The sequence below is a fragment of the Sminthopsis crassicaudata genome, chromosome 3 (genome assembly GCF_048593235.1).
Source record: "Sminthopsis crassicaudata isolate SCR6 chromosome 3, ASM4859323v1, whole genome shotgun sequence".
NCBI classification, from domain to species: domain Eukaryota; kingdom Metazoa; phylum Chordata; class Mammalia; order Dasyuromorphia; family Dasyuridae; genus Sminthopsis; species Sminthopsis crassicaudata.
In genome coordinates this window covers 381,963,159-381,982,596 of record NC_133619.1, presented here as the reverse complement: position 1 = coordinate 381,982,596, position 19,438 = coordinate 381,963,159, and the positions used below count along the sequence as shown (strand labels likewise).

The following is a 19,438-nucleotide window of genomic DNA, read 5'->3' as shown; positions in this document are numbered from 1 at the left end:
TTGAGGTCATTCAATTAATATTTATTGACAAATTTAAAAGGTAATTTAATCTTTAAACATATTTATTGAAGTTCTCTTTTTGGAACCCTCTATTGAGGTTGTGAAAAGTGGAGGGGGAAATATGAAATCAAATCCTATGTCTTTCTTTTCTTCCTTTTTTAGTGTAAAAAGTAAAAATGAAAGTTAATTTCAAAAGAGGAAAGAAAATATTCAGTATTAAGCCTAAGAAGAGTTTGCTGAATAGAGGAAGGGTGGGATAGGGAAAATAATCTCCTCCTCTGCTTTTCATCTCTTCCTTTTGCTTGTTAGATTGTGGCATGCAAAAATGTAAATGATTCTCTCTTGCTTCCAAGATAGATATTGATTCCTTCTGTGTGAATATCCTTGCATAGACATAGCAATTTGGTCTGTTAGGTCTTAATAATCCTAGAAATACTACTCATGATTAATTATTTTAAGCTCTTTGGGTCTCAGTTTCCTCATTTATAAAATTATTGATTTAGGCTCTTCTTTTCTAGCTCTGTAAATATATAATGTACCCATATGGGCCTCAGATATATATATTTTTTTAACTAGTCAAGGAAGCCATGTCCTTTTATCAGCTCCTAATGCAGCAACATTGATATCCTCAGTTTCAAGTCCCTGATTTCATGCACTTTAGGATTGTTATGATTTTATGTTCCATGTGCTTGGTACTATGTAAACATACTATAAAGATATTATGGTATCTTATTGAGAGTCTATCATTTAAAACTGATAATATGATATAGAGCTATTTAAGGCATACCTATGACATACCTAAACACTAGTATTAATAATAGGCTTACTTCATAGAGAAATGAAAAAGATCTCAAGGAAACAGTATAGATAATAACTCAAAATGCTGAGGATAGCAAAGAGGGAGCAAGTAGCTATATTCTATGGAGGAAAAAAGGAAACAAAAGAGAAATAAAAACCTGAAAAAAGGACTGTTATATTTACTTTTTTTTTTTTTTTTGAAATGTGACTAGAGGAATGAGAAAGTAAGGGGTTGAAAACATTATGAACATTTTAAAAAATAGAATATAGGATATTAAGAAATAGATATAAATAAGGGAATATAAGAAATAAATATAAATACAGGGGAAATCATTATGCTATCAACAGGAATATGAAACAACTATTAAGCTAACATACAGAGTCCTAAGGGAAAAAAAGTTTAGTCTAAAAAGTGATTTATAAAAAATCTATTACTTTGGTTACAATTATAAACTGCAAAGCCTATTGTATAGCTGAAATATAACAAATACTTATTGATTGGCTGACTAAAGTCTTGTTTCTAAAAGAATTTAAATAGATGAAAATTGCTCTGATTTTTCTTAATGTCAATAAGCAGAATTTATTAAAATAATAGTTATTCAAAATAAATGATTTTTAACCTAGATTCAGTGCACATGATTAATATTTCTGATACAGTTGTTGCAACAGATGTGAATAGCAGGAAAAATAATAAGTAAATTCATAAATTATGTCTTTTTTCAGTAATGGTGTATTATAATAACAGTATGTTTCCCTATAATACGTTAATATTAGTAGAAATGGTAATCATCTGGTTGCTGAAGTGACGTTCTATGTCTTGAATGAAGGTGTCTGCAAAGGGTAATGGCAACTGGACATAGGCCCCTGTTGTATATAATTAAAGTATTATTGTAGGAATTAAAACAAATTTATATTCATTCCTGGGAACAATTGGCTTTAATCAAGCCTTGAAAATCTCACTCAAAATCAACAAATATTTACTTTTTGCCAACATAAGTGGAATCACTATAATTTCTTTTTTTTTTTTTTTTTTTATTATATATATATATATATATATTTTATAATATTATCCCTTGTATTCATTTTTCCAATTTACCCCCCCTCCCTCTATTCCCTCCCCCCGACGACAGGCAATACCATACATTTTACATGTCTTACAATATAGTCTAGGTACAATACATGTGTGCGAATATCACTTTCTTGTTGCACAATAAACATTAGAATCCGAAGGTACATGCAACCTGGGCAGACAGATATTAGTGCTAACAATTTTCATTCCCCTCCCAGTGTTTCTTCTCTGGGTGCAGCTACCTCTGTCCATCATTGATCAACTGGAAGTGAGTTGGATCTTCTTTATGTTGAAGATTTCCACTTCCATCAGAATACATCCTCATACAGTATTGTTGTTGAAGTGTACAGTGATCTTCTGGTTCTGCTCATTTCACTCAGCATCAGTTGATGTAAGTCTCTCCAGGCCTCTCTATATTCCTCCTGCTGGTCATTTCTTACCGAGCAATAATATTCCATAACCTTCATATACCACAATTTACCCAACCATTCTCCAACTGATGGACATCCATTCATCCTCCAGTTTCTAGCTACAACAAAAAGAGCTGCCACAAACATTTTGGCACATATATGTCTCTTTCCGCTCTTTAGTATTTCTTTGGGATATAATCCCAGTAGTAGCACTGCTGGGTCAAAGGGTATGCACAGTTTGATAACTTTTTGGGCATAATTCCAGATTGCTCTCCAGAATGGCTGGATTCTTTCACAACTCCACCAGCAATGTATTAGTGTCCCAGTTTTCCCACATCCCCTCCAACATTTGTCATTATTTGTTCCTGTCATCTTAGCCAATCTGACAGGTGTGTAGTGGTATCTCAGAGTGGTCTTAATTTGCATTTCTCTGATCAGTAGTGATTTGGAACACTCTTTCATGTGAGTGGATATAGTTTCAATTTCTTCCTCTGAGAATTGTCTGTTCATATCCTTTGACCATTTATCAATTGGAGAATGGTTCGGTTTCTTATAAATTTGGGTCAGTTCTCTATATATTTTGGAAATGAGACCTTTGTCAGAACCTTTGTTTTTAAAAATATTTTCCCAATTTGTTACTTCCCTTCTAATCTTGTTTGCATTAGTATTATTTGTACAGAAACTTTTTAGCTTGATGTAATCAAAATCTTCTATTTTGTGATCAATAATGATCTCTAGTTCTCCTCTGGTCATAAATTCCTTCCTCCTCCACAAGTCTGAGAGGTAGATTATCCTCTGTTCCTCTAATCTATTTATTATCTCCCTCTTTATGCCTAAATCATGGACCCATTTTGATCTTATCTTGGTATATGGTGTTAAGTGTGGATCCATATCTAATTTCTGCCATACTAATTTCCAGTTTTCCCAACAGTTTTTTCCGAATAATGAATTTTTATCCCTAATGTTGGAATCTTTGGGTTTGTCAAAGATTAGATTGCTATAGATGTATCCTTTTTTGTCCTTTGTATCTAATCTGTTCCACTGATCTACCGGTCTATTTCGTAGCCAATACCAAATGGTTTTGGTGACTGCTGCTATATAATATAGCTTTAGATCAGGTACACTTAGACCACCTTCCTCTGAGTTTTTTTTCATTAGTTCCCTTGCAATTCTTGACCTTTTATTCTTCCATATGAATTTTGTTGTTATTTTTTCTAGGTCATTAAAATAGTTTCTTGGGAGTCTGATTGGTATAGCACTAAATAAATAGATTAGTTTGGGGAGTATTGTCATCTTTATTATATTCGCTCGGCCTATCCAAGAGCACTGAATGTCTTTCCAATTATTTAAATCTGACTTTATTTTTGTGGCAAGTGTTTTGTAATTTTTCTCATATAATTCCTGACTTTTCTTTGGTAGATGGATTCCCAAATATTTTATACTCTCAACATTTGTTTGGAATGGAATTTCTCTTTGTATCTCTTGCTGTTGCATTTTGTTAGTGATATATAAAAATGCCGAGGATTTATGTGGATTTATTTTGTATCCTGCCACTTTGCTGAAATTTTGAATTATTTCTAGTAGCTTTTTAGCAGAGTCTTTGGGGTTCTCTAAGTATACCATCATGTCATCTGCAAAAAGTGATAGTTTGATTTACTCATTTCCTACTCTAATTCCTTGAATCTCTTTCTCGGCTCTTATTGCCGAGGCTAGCGTTTCTAGTACTATATTGAATAGTAATGGTGATAGTGGGCAACCTTGTTTCACTCCTGATCTTACTGGGAAAGGTTGCAGTTTATTTCTATTGCATATTATGCTTACTGACGGTCTTAAATATATACTCCTGATTATTCTAAGGAATAATCCATTTATTCCTATACTCTCAAGAGTTTTTAGTAGGAATGGATGTTGGATTTTGTCAAATGCTTTTTCTGCATCTATTGAGATGATCATATGGTTCTTATTAATTTGATTATTAATATGGTCAATTATATTAATAGTTTTCCTAATATTAAACCAGCCCTGCATTCCTGGAATAAATCCTACTTGATCATAGTGTATTATCTTGGAGATGATTTTCTGAAGTCTTTTTGCTAATATCTTATTTAAGATTTTAGCATCAATATTCATTAAGGAGATTGGTCTATAATTTTCTTTCTCAGTTTTCGATCTACCAGGTTTAGGTATCAGTACCATGTCTGTGTCATAAAAGGAGTTTGGTAGGACTCCTTCATCCCCTATTTTTTCAAATAATTTATATAACATTGGGGCTAATTGTTCTTTAAATGTTTGGTAGAATTCACATGTGAATCCATCTGGCCCTGGGGATTTTTTCCTGGGGAGTTGATTAATAGCTTGTTCTATTTCTTTTTCTGAAATGGGACTATTTAAGCAATTTATCTCCTCCTCTGTTAATCTAGGGAGCCTATATTTTTGGAGAAAGTCATCCATTTCACTTAAGTTATCAAATTTATTGGCATAAAGTTGGGCAAAGTAACTCCTTATTATTTCTCTAATTTCCTCTTCTTTGGTGGAAAGATCCCCCTTTTCATTTGTAAGACTATCAATTTGATTTTCCTCTTTCTTTTTTTTGATCAAATTTACCAAAGGTTTATCTATTTTATTGGCTTTTTCATAAAACCAACTCTTGGTTTTATTTATTAATTCAATAGTTTTTTTACTTTCAATTTTATTGATTTCTCCTTTTAATTTTTGTATTTCGAGTTTAATTTTTGGTTGGGGGTTTATAATTTGGTCTTTTTCTAGCCTTTTAAGTTGTAAGCCCAATTCGTTAATCTTCTCTTTCTCAATTTTCTTCAAATAAGCCTCTAAAGATATAAAATTTCCCCTTATTACTGCTTTAGCTGCATCCCAAAGATTTTGATATGATGTCTCATCATTATCATTATCTTGGGTGAAATTGTTAATTGTTTCTATAATTTGCTCTTTCACCCAGTCATTCTTTAAGATGAGATTATTCAATTTCCAATTACTTTTTGGTCTATTTACCCCTAACTTTTTACTGAATGTAGCTTTTATTGCATTGTGATCTGAGAAGAAGGCATTTATTATTTCTGCCTTCCTACATTTAATTTTGAGATCTTTATGTCCTAATATATGGTCAATTTTTGTATAGGATCCATGAACTGCTGAGAAGAAAGTATATTCCTTCCTATTGCCATTCAGTTTTCTCCAAAGGTCTATCATACCTAGTTTTTCTAATGTTCTATTTACTTTTTAAATTTCTTTCTTGTTTGTTTTGTGGTTTGATTTGTCTAAATCTGAGAGTGCAAGGTTGAGATCTCCCACTATTATAGTTTTACTGTCTATTTCTTCTTGCAGTTCTCTTAACTTTTCCTTTAGAAAGTTAGATGCTATACCACTTGGTGCATATATGTTTAGTATTGATATGGCTTCATTATTTATGCTACCTTTCAGCAGGATATAGTTTCCTTCCTTATCTTTTTTAACGAGATCTACTTCTGCTTTTGCTTGATCTGAGATAAGGATAGCTACCCCTGCTTTTTTGGCTTTACCTGAAGCATAATAAGCTCTGTTCCAACCTTTTACCTTTACTCTGTATGTATCTCCCTGCTTTAAGTGTGTTTCCTGTAGACAACATATTGTAGGGTTCTGCTTTTTGATCCAATCTGCTATCCGTCTCCGTTTGATGGGATCGTTCATCCCATTTACATTTACAGTTAAAATTACTAATTCTGTATTTCCTGCCATCGTATTATCCCCAGATTATACTTTTTTCCCTTGACCCCCCTGATCCCCCTCCCCGATATTTAATTTACAGACCCCCCTTGTGACGCGCAACCCTCCCTCTTTTTTTTTTTTTTTTTTTTTTTTTAGGATCCCTCCCCCCTCCCTCCAAGTCCCTTCACTTATTCTCCTTTTTCTTTCCCCTTTTCCTCTCCCCCCTTTTAATGAGGTGAGAGAAAATTCTCTGAAAAACAAATATGTTAATTATTTACTCTTTGAGCCTCTTCTGATGAGAGTAAGATTCACACAATGATTCTCCCCCTCACTAAGTTCCCTCAGATATGGTGTAATTTCTATGTCTCTTCCTGGGATGTAGTTTCCCTCTTTTTATCACTCCTTCCCCTTTTTCTGAACCGACCTCCTTCCCTTTACCACACCCCCCTTTTTTTCTTTTATATCAGTAAAATCAAATTATCCTTGAGTATTTTTTATATACCCACAACAAAGTTACAGTTCTCAAGGGTTCTGTGTACCTTTTTCTGTTTCTCTTCAGTCTTGTGGATGTAGATCAAATTTTTTGTTTAAGTCTGGTTTTTTTCTTAGAAACATATAGAATTCCTCTGTTTCATTGAATGACCATCTTCTTCCATGGAAAAAGATGCTAAACTTAGCTGGGTAGTTTATTCTTGGTTGCAGTCCTTGATCTTTTGCCTTTCGGAATATCAGGTTCCAGGCCCTTCTATCTTTTAATGTGGAGGCAGCCAGATCTTGGGTGACCCTTATTGTGGCACCTTGGTATTTAAATTGTTTTTTTCTAGCTGCTTGCAGGATTTTCTCCTTTGTGTGGTAATTCTGCAGCTTAGCCACAATATTCCGTGGTGTTCTTTTTTTAGGGTCTATTTCAGAAGGAGTTCGATGAATTCTTTCCACATCTACTTTCCCTTCTGTTTCTATTATCTCTGGACAGTTCTCTTTGATAATTTCCTGTAAAATAGAATCTAGGCTCTTTTTTTGGTCATAGTTTTCTGGAAGTCCAATAATCCGCAGATTATCTCTCCTAGATCTATTTTCCAGGTCTATAGATTTTCCCAGTAAGTATTTGACGTTGTTCTCCAGCTTCTCATTTTTTTTGTTTTGTTTGACTGATTCTTGGGTTCTCTGTGAATCATTCATTTCTATTTGTTCCATCCTGACTTTTAAGGAGTTATTTTCTTCTTTCACAGTTTTTAGTTCTTTTTGTAAATGCCCAATTTCGTTTTTAAATGAATTATTTTGCTCTATTGAGTTTTTTTCCATTTCCCTAATTTTTTTTTTTTTGAGAATTATTTTCTTTTTCCAATTCAGAAATTCTATTTTCTTGAGACTTTTTTATCTTTTCCAATTCAGATATCCTACTTTCCTGTGTTTTTTTAACCTTTTCTAATTCACTAATTTTGTTTCCCTGCATCTCCTGTGAATTCTTTATTTTTTCCAACTCCAATTTCAGGACATTGTTATTCTCTATCATAACTTCCCTTTCCTTGCCCCATTTTTCTTAGATCTCCCTCAATTTCTTAAGAGCTTCTTCTAGGAGAGAGTTATGTGATGGGGGGCAGGAATCGTTCCCCTTTAGGTTGTTATCTGATTCTCTGCTGTCAACTTCCTCGGGGTTGGACACCCGCTCTTTCTCTGTATAGAAGGAATCTATGGTTTTTCTAGCTTTTTTGCTCATACTTAAAAAAAATCTTTTGGGGTCTGTCTCTGGGGTAGGAAATTATTTACTTCTTTACCAGCTTCCTCCCAGAAGGGATGGATGCAGCGGCTCCTGAGCCTGAGCTAAGAGAGAGCTCTGGGAGAGAGTTCCCCACCCTCTCCCTGGGAGTGCCTCAGAGGTGATTAGCACTGCTGTGCTTCGAGGGCGTAGAATAGTGAAGACTGCAGGAAGCCCAGGCTATGTGTCCGGGTGGGGAGTGGGTGTCTGCAGCAGGTGACGTAAGAAGCCCCTGCGCTCAAACTGGAAGTGTCTGCCAGAAACCGCGGTCCCTAGTTCAAAGGTTCCGCTTCTCTGGGACTTCCTGGAGCTGAGTTCCACTCCCTCCAGCTAAGTTAGGCCGTGTGTGTTGCCTTGGGCCGTATCCACCCACTTGTCAGTCTCTTAACTATTCTCAGGAGGTAGCTGAGGCCACACCCCCTGGTGCCGAGTCACCCCCAGGGTCTGGGGAAAATATAATCTGAGTTTTAAAATATTTTGGCTTTCTCTTCTGAACTGCTAAATAATTAGCAGAGAAGAGCTAACAGCCTGTGCCAGATTCCTTTACCTCAGTGGCTTCTCTGATCCCAGAGCCCCTCCCAGCGCAATGGGCGCAGTGTGCCCCTACCCCACCGTCTGTGCTGGTCTTTCTTATTCCTCCCCTGAGAACTGACCTTTCCTGTTGAAACTCCAGATTCTCTTCAGCTGGTAAGTCGTGCTTCCAGTCCTTGTGGTATCTATCAATCCTGAGCTAATTTTGAGACTTAATTTATCTAATTGGTTGTGAGGGAGTGAGGACGTTCACTGAGTCGTGTGTTTCCTCTCCGCCATCTTGGCTCCGCCCCCCACTATAATTTCTTAAAAAAGAGAAATTAAACAATTAAATTAAACAAACAAACAAAAAAAAAGACAAAACAGAAACTAAACAAAAAAAGAAAGAAATTAGCAAAACAACAAAAAAGTTGTTGTTTTAATGTTTGGCCACACAGTTCATTTATCCTAGTTGCTTCCAGAAGAATTAAAACATATATATATATATATATATATATATATATATATATATAAAGTGGATAAGTGTAATGTGCTGTTGTCTCCAGAAACTGCCGATCGCTCTCTGGTCTAGAGGAGAGACTTCTTCCAAAGAGCCTCCTCAAATCTGGTCCAGACAAGACTCTCTTTCTCTCCAATGCCGCCCTCTTTTATCTTCCCAGAGAATGGGCGTGGGATAACACAAGGGCTTTTGGGAAAAATTACTTCAACTAATGAACTTGTTCCTCCTAAGCATGCAAGCTCCTCCCCAGGAGTTCACAAGTAAAACTCCCAGTAAAGGGCAGAACTAGAGAATTGTCAAGTACAGACTTAGCACTTAGTAAGAACCTAATATCTCATTATCTCATTAGCACTCAGTAAGAACCTAACAGATAAAATTTTGATTTAATCTCTGATAATCCGGTTAGGCTACAAAGCATAGACTCAGTGGTGTTACTATGAAATAACATGGGGCAAAAATAAGAAAAAATGGGAGAATAGTCTTTGGAATGTAACCCTTCTCTAACCCTATTCCTCAGTTATATCTCTGAAATGGTGCATGTAACCTGCCCCCCCACACACACACACACACTAACACACACTGACTTTTAGATACAGTGATAAACAGGACTTTATAGAATCTTTAGCACTTTACTTGTCATTTTATTAGTCTGTGAAGGAACTCTATATATCAGTGATGAGTTTCTCCTTCTTTGTGACCTTGTACAAAATAAATCTATAAGCATTAAGTCCAGTTAGAATTTGAAAGGATTTTGTGGGAATTTGCTTAATTGAAGTAATTTCTTTATTCATAAGATCAAGTGATTGTTGATTTTCTGACTATCATGATTTTTTTTTTTTAATTAGTCCATCATGGCAGAAAGTCAGGTTTTAGGGTTCAAAGGAAGGTTAGAAAACCTTATTTTCAGTCATTTATCTTTTTAAAGAAAACTAATAAATATTTTGTTCATCTCCTTTTATAGAATGTATTTTGTGACTCAAATTGTTAAGTATTGGTAGTCATACTATCTTGGGGACATCCAAAGAGTTCCCTAGAGGTTTTGTCATACTTTATTTCTCTATATTTATGTGGGTACACAGATGACTAAAAAATAAAAAAGGCCACACATTAGTCCTGATCCTCTTGTTGAGAAGAGTATAAAATGTTCCTCCCAAAAAATTATTATTTTTTTTCTTTTTTGACATTCAAGAAATTATAGTAGACTGGAGATTTAAATGGTTTTTAAGATAGCTATAACTTTAAAGATTTCAAATAGTGAGAACAATTGATTTAAAGAAAGTGTGACTATTTTAATACTCAATTCTAGAGTAGATATTTCTTGTAGTCTAGATAGAAAATTAGGTAAAAGAGTTTAGTTTGAAAGTAAAAGTAGAACTATGTCACATCAAATCAATTATAAATTTGTATATTTATGTATATGTATATACATATAATAAAAAAAATATATATATATAAATATGTATATATATATGTACATACATACACACACACAGACACACACACACACACACACACACACACACACACACACACACATATATATATATATATATATATAAATACATATATATATATATATATATATATATATATATATATATATATATATATATATATATATATATATTCATTGTTAGTCTCCCTTAGCCACAGGCTGCCTGGGCATAAACACTTTGAGAAAAGGAATTGACATGGTTTATTTCCAAGAAACATGTATGGAAATAAAAGAAGTTAGAATTGATATATTTCTTATTTCAACAAATCATAATCGCCTTCAAGATAATTCACTAAGGACAAGGAAAGAATCAGAAAAAATAATTTGTTAGGGCAATTTTAATCTTTTTTTTTTTTTTTTTTTTGCCACTTCAGATGACACTTGCACTCATCCTTTCTTGGTATTCATGTATATTGTCATTCATGTTTTCTTAGGAAAATATACAGACTTTCTACCACAGATATCCATAACAAAAGCCAGAGTTATTTTTATTTGACTTACTATTATTTGGATAGCATTCTTTTCCTTTATTCATTTTCAGTGTCATTATTTAAGGAGGATTGGTCATTCAGCTTCCTTATTCACTTGAGAAGTAAGAGATTTCAATGTTTCTCTCCTAAAAATAACCATCATGAGAAAATTGATTTTGCTGTTAAACTGAGCAAAACAATGTTAGGACAGCACAGCTGCTTAGAAAAATATAGCAATACAGGTGGTCCCTTACTCAGAGTTTATCTTTACTGTTTGGCTCTGCTACAACTTTCTTTCCTGTACTCTGCATTTCTTTTTGAGACTACAGAGGGCATCCTCATCTTAATTGCTCTCACTGCATATTGTTACCTTTTACCTTTCCTCTACCTACGTTATCTATTACCCCAAGGATGACACCTGTAGTCTTCAGTGGACAGACTGATATTAAAAGTAAATAAATAAATGAAAGTAGAAGGTAGAGAAAATTAGGAAATAATTATCATAATGCCATTCTCCATCTTCCTCAACTCTTGACCTACCAGCCAGCCACCTAATGAACTCTTATTCTTCAAAAGAGCCCAGTTTCACTGGTCCCTTCTAACTTGGAATTTCTATGATTCCTTTACTTTAACATCTGAGTCTCACTATTAATATCGTTAAATTCTGTCAGACTCATTCTTCTCCACTAAAACCTCTAATAGTGTCTTTTAATTGGAAGAGTTCTCATTCTCAATCCTGACACTTTGTTTTGGGTATCCCAAATTAGAGCTATGAATGTGTTTTCCCCTAGAAACATCATTATATATATATATATATATATATAGAGAAAAGAAAAGAAAAAAAAACTATTTGAGCATTAATTGTCTTAAAATCAATAGAGACAATAGAAGATTAATGTTAAAGATGAGAATGGTTACATTTTATTTTGCTTTTTCAAAAATAACAATAGGCTTCAGACACATACTTCTTTTTCTCTTTTCCAAACAATGCATTTATCTCTATTGGCAATGACAATTGTTTTGTATATTAAGATGATATTTTTAATGAGGTAAAAGTAAGATAATTATAATTGCAAATTACATATAAAACATTTATTTTAATCATCCTTTAAACACAAATAAAGATGCATTTTGAAAGTGTAATAAAAGCAGTGTATTATAAAGTACAAGCAAATGGCATACACACCCTTGAGTAAAATTTGCATATTTAAGATAACATTTTAAAGCATTTGCAACTGATACAGTTTCTGCTGGTACAGCTTCTATTTATAATTAAACTTTTTAAAATATCAACATTAGTACAAACATTATTATTGAAAAAGCCCTTCACCTTGCACATTAACTCACGATCAACATGTGAAAATTTGAATTTGGAACAAATCTCACTGAGGTTAATTTAACTTATGTAGCACTCTATGCACCTGTTCACAACATATTGCTAGAAACAATTATGCAGTAATAGATGTGTAAGCAATGCACAGAGGAATATTGGGTTAAGAACTATCTCTATATTTTGTACCACTGTGAATAGCATCATAACACAGACAACCTGGCTTTCCTTTCAGTTTAGCAAGGATATGGGCCAGCATAAATGTTCACCAAAGCCAGGACATGCCAGATATAGATATTTTGGTGCTTTACTTGGTCACATGGCCTATACAAAGCTCAAAAGAAGGAGGGAACATGGCATCGAGTGTTCAGAAGTTATTTAGTAGCTTACTCTCAATGGTACCATTTTTAAAGAGGTACTGAAAAGCTTCTCTTTTAATATCTAGGCTGGAGATGCCAAGAAAGCTGATATTTGTGCTGACCATTGGGAAAACTAGTATGTTCCAGAGTTTTGCATAACTTTTCTCAATATTTGTAGGTTGAATTAAATTGAGTCAGGGAGAGTAGAGAATAAAGTACAAAAATAAAGTCAAGTGTGATTCATACATTTTATAAGTTCAATCAAATTAATATTTCATTAAGATTATTTTTATAAATAATGTCAATTTTTTTTAGTCTCCTGTGTACATGTAGATATATTTTTTCTTTCTAGTTTCAACCTGTGCTGCTATTGAGTTTCGCTGTGCAGATGGGACTTGCATCCCAAAATCAGCACGATGCAACCAGAACACGGATTGTGCAGATGCTTCAGATGAGAAGAACTGCAGTAAGACATAGAGAGATTCCTTATATTTTCTTTTCATGCTCGAGTATCCTTAGCATTGTCCTGAACCTTGTCCAAATTCGTACTGAAATCCCATGCAGAACTAATATGTAATTAACCCCTGTGGTGCAGGATAATTGCATATTTACTTCTGTAAGTGAAGTTACCTATTCTTTAACCTTGTGTCGGTGGCCTCAACAGAAGGCTCCTAATCTCTGAAAATGGGATGTTTTACTTTTTTATTCCTTTGACTTGCTTCTAGGTAACACAGACTGCACACATTTCTATAAATTAGGAGTAAAAACCACAGGATTCATCCAGTGTAATTCCACTTCACTGTGCATACTGCCAGCATGGATATGTGATGGCTCTAATGACTGTGGAGACTACTCAGACGAATTAAAGTGCCCAGGTAATTGTGAAAAGGAAAACAACCTGCATTTGGAAGATTGAGAGAGCAGCTGTGCAAAAGCCATTCATTCGTTTTAAGTCTTTGTACTCAAGTTGAAATGCAAATTAAGAAGTAATGAAAAGTAGCCATCTCATTTTACTTTTGCCATGCTGTCTTATTTAGTAGCTTATGTAAGTGATTACTGATGAAAATTCACATTATTCTCAGGAAGATTGCCCTACTTTAAAAGATCATTTGCCTTTAATGTTTTAAGTTTATCATTAGTTTTATAAAATTGGCACTTGAAACATGAAAATTTGACTCTTGGGTAAGAACTTCCTATTATACAAAGACATCCAGTTCTATTATGAGAGGTTTTTGTTTGTTCATAAGTTTGTTTGACTTATCTTAGTTGATATGTTCCCACTCAGAAAACCTAGCAAAAATCTGTTCTTAGTACTGCATTATGAAATAGCACTGACTCTAATATTGCAAACATGCAGCTATAATATCAGTCAAGTTTTACTTTATTTTCTTGCATTTCCAATTTATACATTTTTTGAGATGACTAAGGATACAAGCATCAGGAGATTTAATAACTGTGCTTTTAAGTTTTGAAAAACTGGCAACAGAACTTTAGTACTAAATAACAGTTTAGTACTGTTCAAAAGAAACAATAATATCAATAATAATTAAAATTCTTTAAAATTCTTTCAGATTTGTAAGGCTTTAAGGTATTAGAACATATTGTTTTGAGTCCTTTTGTCAATTATTTGTCATAAGAAGTAATTCAGTCTTTCTTCCCTAAGTTTTTCCTTGTGGGGGAGATGTATTAAGATTATTATATTAGAAGTGAGTAATAATAAGTACCTACATGTTAAATATAAGTGGAGATGCATGCAAGGATAATGAAAAGATGGAATGGACCAGAAGGATTAAGTAAATAACTAAGTATGAGAAATGAAGGAGATGGAAGAATTAAAGAGAGCCAAAGTTTTAAATATAAGAGATACGATGCTTTTGAATGTACTCTTAAGTATAACCTCAGTAGGGCATGGTGAATTATGATAGTAATAACAGTAGTGAATAATAAAACATACAACACTTTAAAGTTTGTACAGCACTTTATATACATTAACTCATTAACCCCATGAAGTGGTTACTGTTGGTATAAAACGTTTTACAGATCAGAAAACTGAGGCTTATTTTAAGTGATTTGGCCAATCACACAAGTAAGACTCATATATTGGTCTTTTTTGCTTTCAAATCTACCAGGATTTTTGGATGAAATCTTAATAAATCAAAAGTCATGTATAAACATGTACCAGAGAAGCCTTAGCTATCATCCAGGAATTTTAAGATTTTATTTATAGGAACTCTCTTTGTGGTGGCAAAGTACTGGAAATTGCGAGGATGCCTGTCAACTGGAGAATGACTTAAAAAGTTTTGGTATATGATTATGATGGTAGGTTACTATGCTATAAGAAATGATGAAGAACAGTAATGAAGAACAAAATGAACAAACTAAGAAAGTTTTATATGGTAAAAGCAATATTGTTTTAAGAACAATTTGAAGTGTCTAAATCAAGCTATTATAATATCCAAATTAACTACAAAGGACATGTGAAGGCATATCTGTATACAGAGAAAAAACTGGTAAATAGAAGAATGTTTAGGATGTTTTTGACATATATAATTTATTTATGCCTAATAGTAGCCATCTTGGAGTGGGGGTTGGAGAAAACAAAAGGAAAAAATTACATGATAATTTTATCATATATATATATAATATATATATGTACATATATATACATATATATATATGAATAGAAAGTAGTATATAATAGATTTGCAATTTCATGTACAATTATTTTTTTTCTATTCTACTTTATTATGGAAATGTTTATTTTATTTCTTTAGTTAAGAATATTTTTTAAAAGAGACTATTCAGTAGCATAACAGTGAATATTTGTGTTACAGAAAAGGAAATTAAGATTGAGTGTGAAGATGATAATTATAATTTCCAGTTAGATTATTGGAAAACTTTTGCAAAGCAATTAATCCACCAGCATTTGTGAAGTACATGAAATGTGCCAGGTACTGGCTTTCATTAGAATAGTAGACATACAAATCAAATTTAAAAGAGTTAAGTTAAAGAATAGAAAAAGAATGTGTGAATAAGAAGATGGAGCCATCTAGTGCATATTACTATTTCAAACTATTTGTCCATGAAAGGGAAAATCATGAGATATTAGCTGAATAAGGAAAGAGGAATAAAGATAAATAGAAAGGAAAGAGATAATATATATAATGCTGAATTAATTTGAAAAATGTAATAGGACACATCTATAATTTAGCAATTTTATCAGATGGTTTTAGGGAGGCAGGACATTTTCATCATTTTTTTATTGTTGTTGCTTATTTCTATTTGGTAAGCAATTGGGGTTAAGTGACTTGCCCAGGGTCACATAGCTAGTAAATGTTAAATGTATGATACAGATTTGAACTCAGGTCCTCCTGACTCCAGGGATGATGCTTTATCCACTGTGTCATCTAGCAGCCCCCAATTTAATCAGTTATAAGGAAGAGGTATGTAAATGTGATTGGAGATTTGTGAGAGGAATAAATTTGAAATAGTTGTAGTGAAGGACATTTAGGTGAAGCAATGGATAGAGCACTAATCCTGAAGTAAGGAGGACCTGAGTTCAAATTTAACCTTAGACACTTACTAGCTGTGTGACCTTAGGCAATTCACTTAATCCTGATATCCAGAAAAAAGAGAAATAGTTACTTTGAAGATGAGAGAGGAAGGTAGGAAGAAAAAAAAAAATGTCTGAATGACTCCCACTCAAGGAGGAGCCAAAGCCTTCTTTTGATGAATTAGAGGCCAAGCTCAGTTCCCAATAATGAAAAATTATGAACTGAATGGTCAGAATTAAGAAACAGAGACCAAGTAGGAGAGTATATCAGATCCAGGCTGATGGACAGATCTGCAGCTCTATTGGAAGGGTCTGGTGAAAAGAAAATGAAGAGGATTTGGAATTTTTTAAATTCTTATGTATTTTTCTAATTTTAAATTTAAATTAAAAACGAAAAGGGCAGAAACACTCTCATATATATAGCAGATCATAAAAGATGATTCAATATAGAAAAATTAATTTACATTTCAAGAAAACCTATATAAAAATACTGTACATTGTTTTCAAACGTGCTCAGCTTTTATTTCCTCCCTGTAGGTTTGCCTTTATTCTCTCCTGTGCTCTTTTTGTTTTATTTTTCCCTCCCTTCCTCCACTACCCTAAAGAAACTTACAATTAGGCTTTGCTATATATACATATGGAGTTTGAATTTCTAATATAATTCCTAGCATTTGGACAGAGTTCCAGAATGTATTTCAGTTTAAGATGCTCAACATCTCATCTGCATACAACCAAGAGTTTTAAAGGAAATGGCTATACTGAATTTGTGTTTGTGTATGTGTGTATGTGTGTGTGTGTATTTCAGCTTTTCTTCTTTATAGTCAGAATTATATTAGTACGAGCATATTGATTTAAAGATATAATATTCTGTCTATAACATACCCTCAAAAGAACCAGCAAAAGGTTTTAAAGTGTGTATAGTAAGATAAACAGAGGGGAGACTATGATTGTTTTTTGTTATTTTTTTAACTTAGTATTTAAAGTCTCTGCCATAACTTTTGCCATAACTGAAATTTTAATTTCTTTTAAACAAAAGTGGAAAATTCCATTCTGTTAATATAGAAAAAAGAAATATATTTTTTTATTTCCTTCTCTATACACTCCATTGCTGGCTGGGAAAGATTCAGCCAACTGACAACTTGCCAATCAGTGCTAGAAGCAATGCTATGACTATGTCAAACTGGATGTGGGACCATGAGTGATAGCAGGTGAAAGGAAAAAAAAATTCCTTACAAAATAGGTTGATGAATTAAAAAATAGCATTTATGTATAATACTTAAGCTTAAATACTTCTACAATATTCTAAACATCCAGGCTGTCAGTATAACAAACAATTTTAGTAGTAGAAAGTTTTATTGTCAAACTATTCATTGACTCAAAAACATTTCTTTTTCTTGCCATGTAAAAGGGCATAAAAGAAGTCATCTCTTTCAATCTATTACCCTAGGTAGAGACAATCTGATTTTCTTTTGCTTCACTTATTTCTGATTACTCTAACATAGCCTTCCTATTCCCTACACCCAAACCTTAAGTAAAAGTAAAGTAGTAATTTTATTTATTCTCTGACACTGAGAAAGAAGTTGATTTTAAATTATTTAATTTGATATTGCATTCTGTATTTTATCACAGTTCAGAGCAAACCCAAATGTGAAGAGAACTATTTTGGTTGTCCTAGTGGAAGATGTATTTTGAATACCTGGATATGTGATGGACAAAAAGACTGTGAAGATGGAGTTGATGAATTCCACTGTGGTGAGCACTTTTTCTCCCCGTTAAGCCACAATTTATTTTTATCAAGTTTATTGTTATTGTCATTCAATAAGTGATTATATGTAGAAAAAATAGTCATAAAATGTTTTTGTTCAGATTAAATAAAAACACAGACTTTATGAAATCCAGAGAAATAAATGAAGCATTTTCTACTTACAGAAAAACATGTATTCAATACCTTTGAATTTTTTAACAGAAATATAGTAGACTGTGGGTATAGAAAGTAGAAAATTATTAAAAATGGATTTTTTTTTATGAAATGTCAAGCTCGCTTAAAAGTAAATGTCATCATAAAATGTGAAGGTATAGTGTTTGATTAAGATGCTATATATCTTTATATTAGAGCCTCATTTCCAACAAGGCTAAGAGAAACCTTTAAAAATAGATTATGTGGATTCATAATTCCTGAAAGGGAGCCATTAAATTGTAATATCTTTTTTATTTATTTGTGCATCTGTGATTAAGCTTTAGCCTTATTCATTTTCAGCTACATTTTTAAGTAATTATAGATGTATGTTGAAGATAGTTTAGGTTAATGTGTCAGGTCTTCACAAGGGTTTAATAGTTCATTACTTCATTTATCAAGATCAATATTTCAGTACTTGAAGGATCTGTAATTTTGTTGGTGTGAGTACTTGTGCCACGAGTGCAGATCACAACAGTGCTATACCTTAGTAAATGTTTCTGAGAGTAGCTATGACTTAAGAATTTAATATTTCATGTCTATTTTAGTGGGCATTTTAGTCCCTCTAATTTTAGCTAAGGATTTTTTTGTTTGTTTGTTTGTTTTTGTTTTAAAGGTTTCAGTCCTGTTTGAGTCAGTGGGACTCCATTTGAGATTTTATTGGCAAAGACACTGGAGTGATTTGTCATTTTCTTCTTCAATTATTAAATTGAATACACATTAAAATATTTTTCTTGTTAAGTAGGACGTTGCCGAACTTTTGCTTTTCAAACTAAGATCATGTTCCTTAGTATTAACTCCCATTATGAGGAATGGAGTTATTAAAACTTCAAAAATGCACATTTCTCATGAGTTTACTCTTGGGTTTTATGTTGAAAGTCAGAATGGTAGGTAGGCAATTAAAAGAGAAAAGGAATCAAGTAAAGGAAAATGAAACAAACTAGTTCTTGAAAGGGAAAAAAGATAACAAATAAGCTTGAATTTAAAAAAATAACAGGTATTTCAAGTTTATGCTATTAAAATTAAGAAAATGAACAAGAATAGGAAGACTGGGAGGATTTGGAAAGTCCTTTCAGCTGAGCCAGGAATGAGAGCAAAACAAAGGAAAAAGAAAATAACAGTAAAAAATAAACTCAAGAAATTTGAGATGAAAAAGCTGGGGAAGTAAATGAAAGGAAATGGAAAGAGAGTTGAGATGAAAAATCACTTAAAAAGGACCATTAACATTTTATTGCAATAGTAAAACAGCATTGCTAATAGTGGAAGTTGGGGATAATTAGCTTATCTGAATGATATCAGAGAAAAACAGGACAAATGCATTATGTGTACTTAATGTCACAATATTTTTTAAAATAGTTAACTGTAGATCTGAAACAATGAGCATTCTATTTGAGATCTTAAAGGAAAAGCTGAGAAACTTCTTCAAATATATTGATACAAACAAATTAATGAAGAAAGGAAAAGGACCTTATTTTAATCACAATGTGCCAGATAATGTGCTAAACAGTATGT

General features: G+C 32.9%; 1 protein-coding gene across 3 annotated transcripts in view; it reads left to right on the top strand.

Annotated features, from left to right (window-relative positions):
• The window catches only part of LRP1B (LDL receptor related protein 1B), a 2,473,587-nt gene that overhangs the window by 2,091,517 nt on the left and 362,632 nt on the right, over window positions 1-19,438 (top strand). For all 3 annotated transcript variants that reach the window (XM_074301983.1, XM_074301982.1, XM_074301981.1), the window contains 3 exons: window positions 12,772-12,885; window positions 13,145-13,294; window positions 17,602-17,724. In XM_074301983.1, the coding sequence (XP_074158084.1) occupies window positions 12,772-12,885; window positions 13,145-13,294; window positions 17,602-17,724 (387 nt within the window). The remainder of the gene's footprint in view (window positions 1-12,771; window positions 12,886-13,144; window positions 13,295-17,601; window positions 17,725-19,438) is intronic.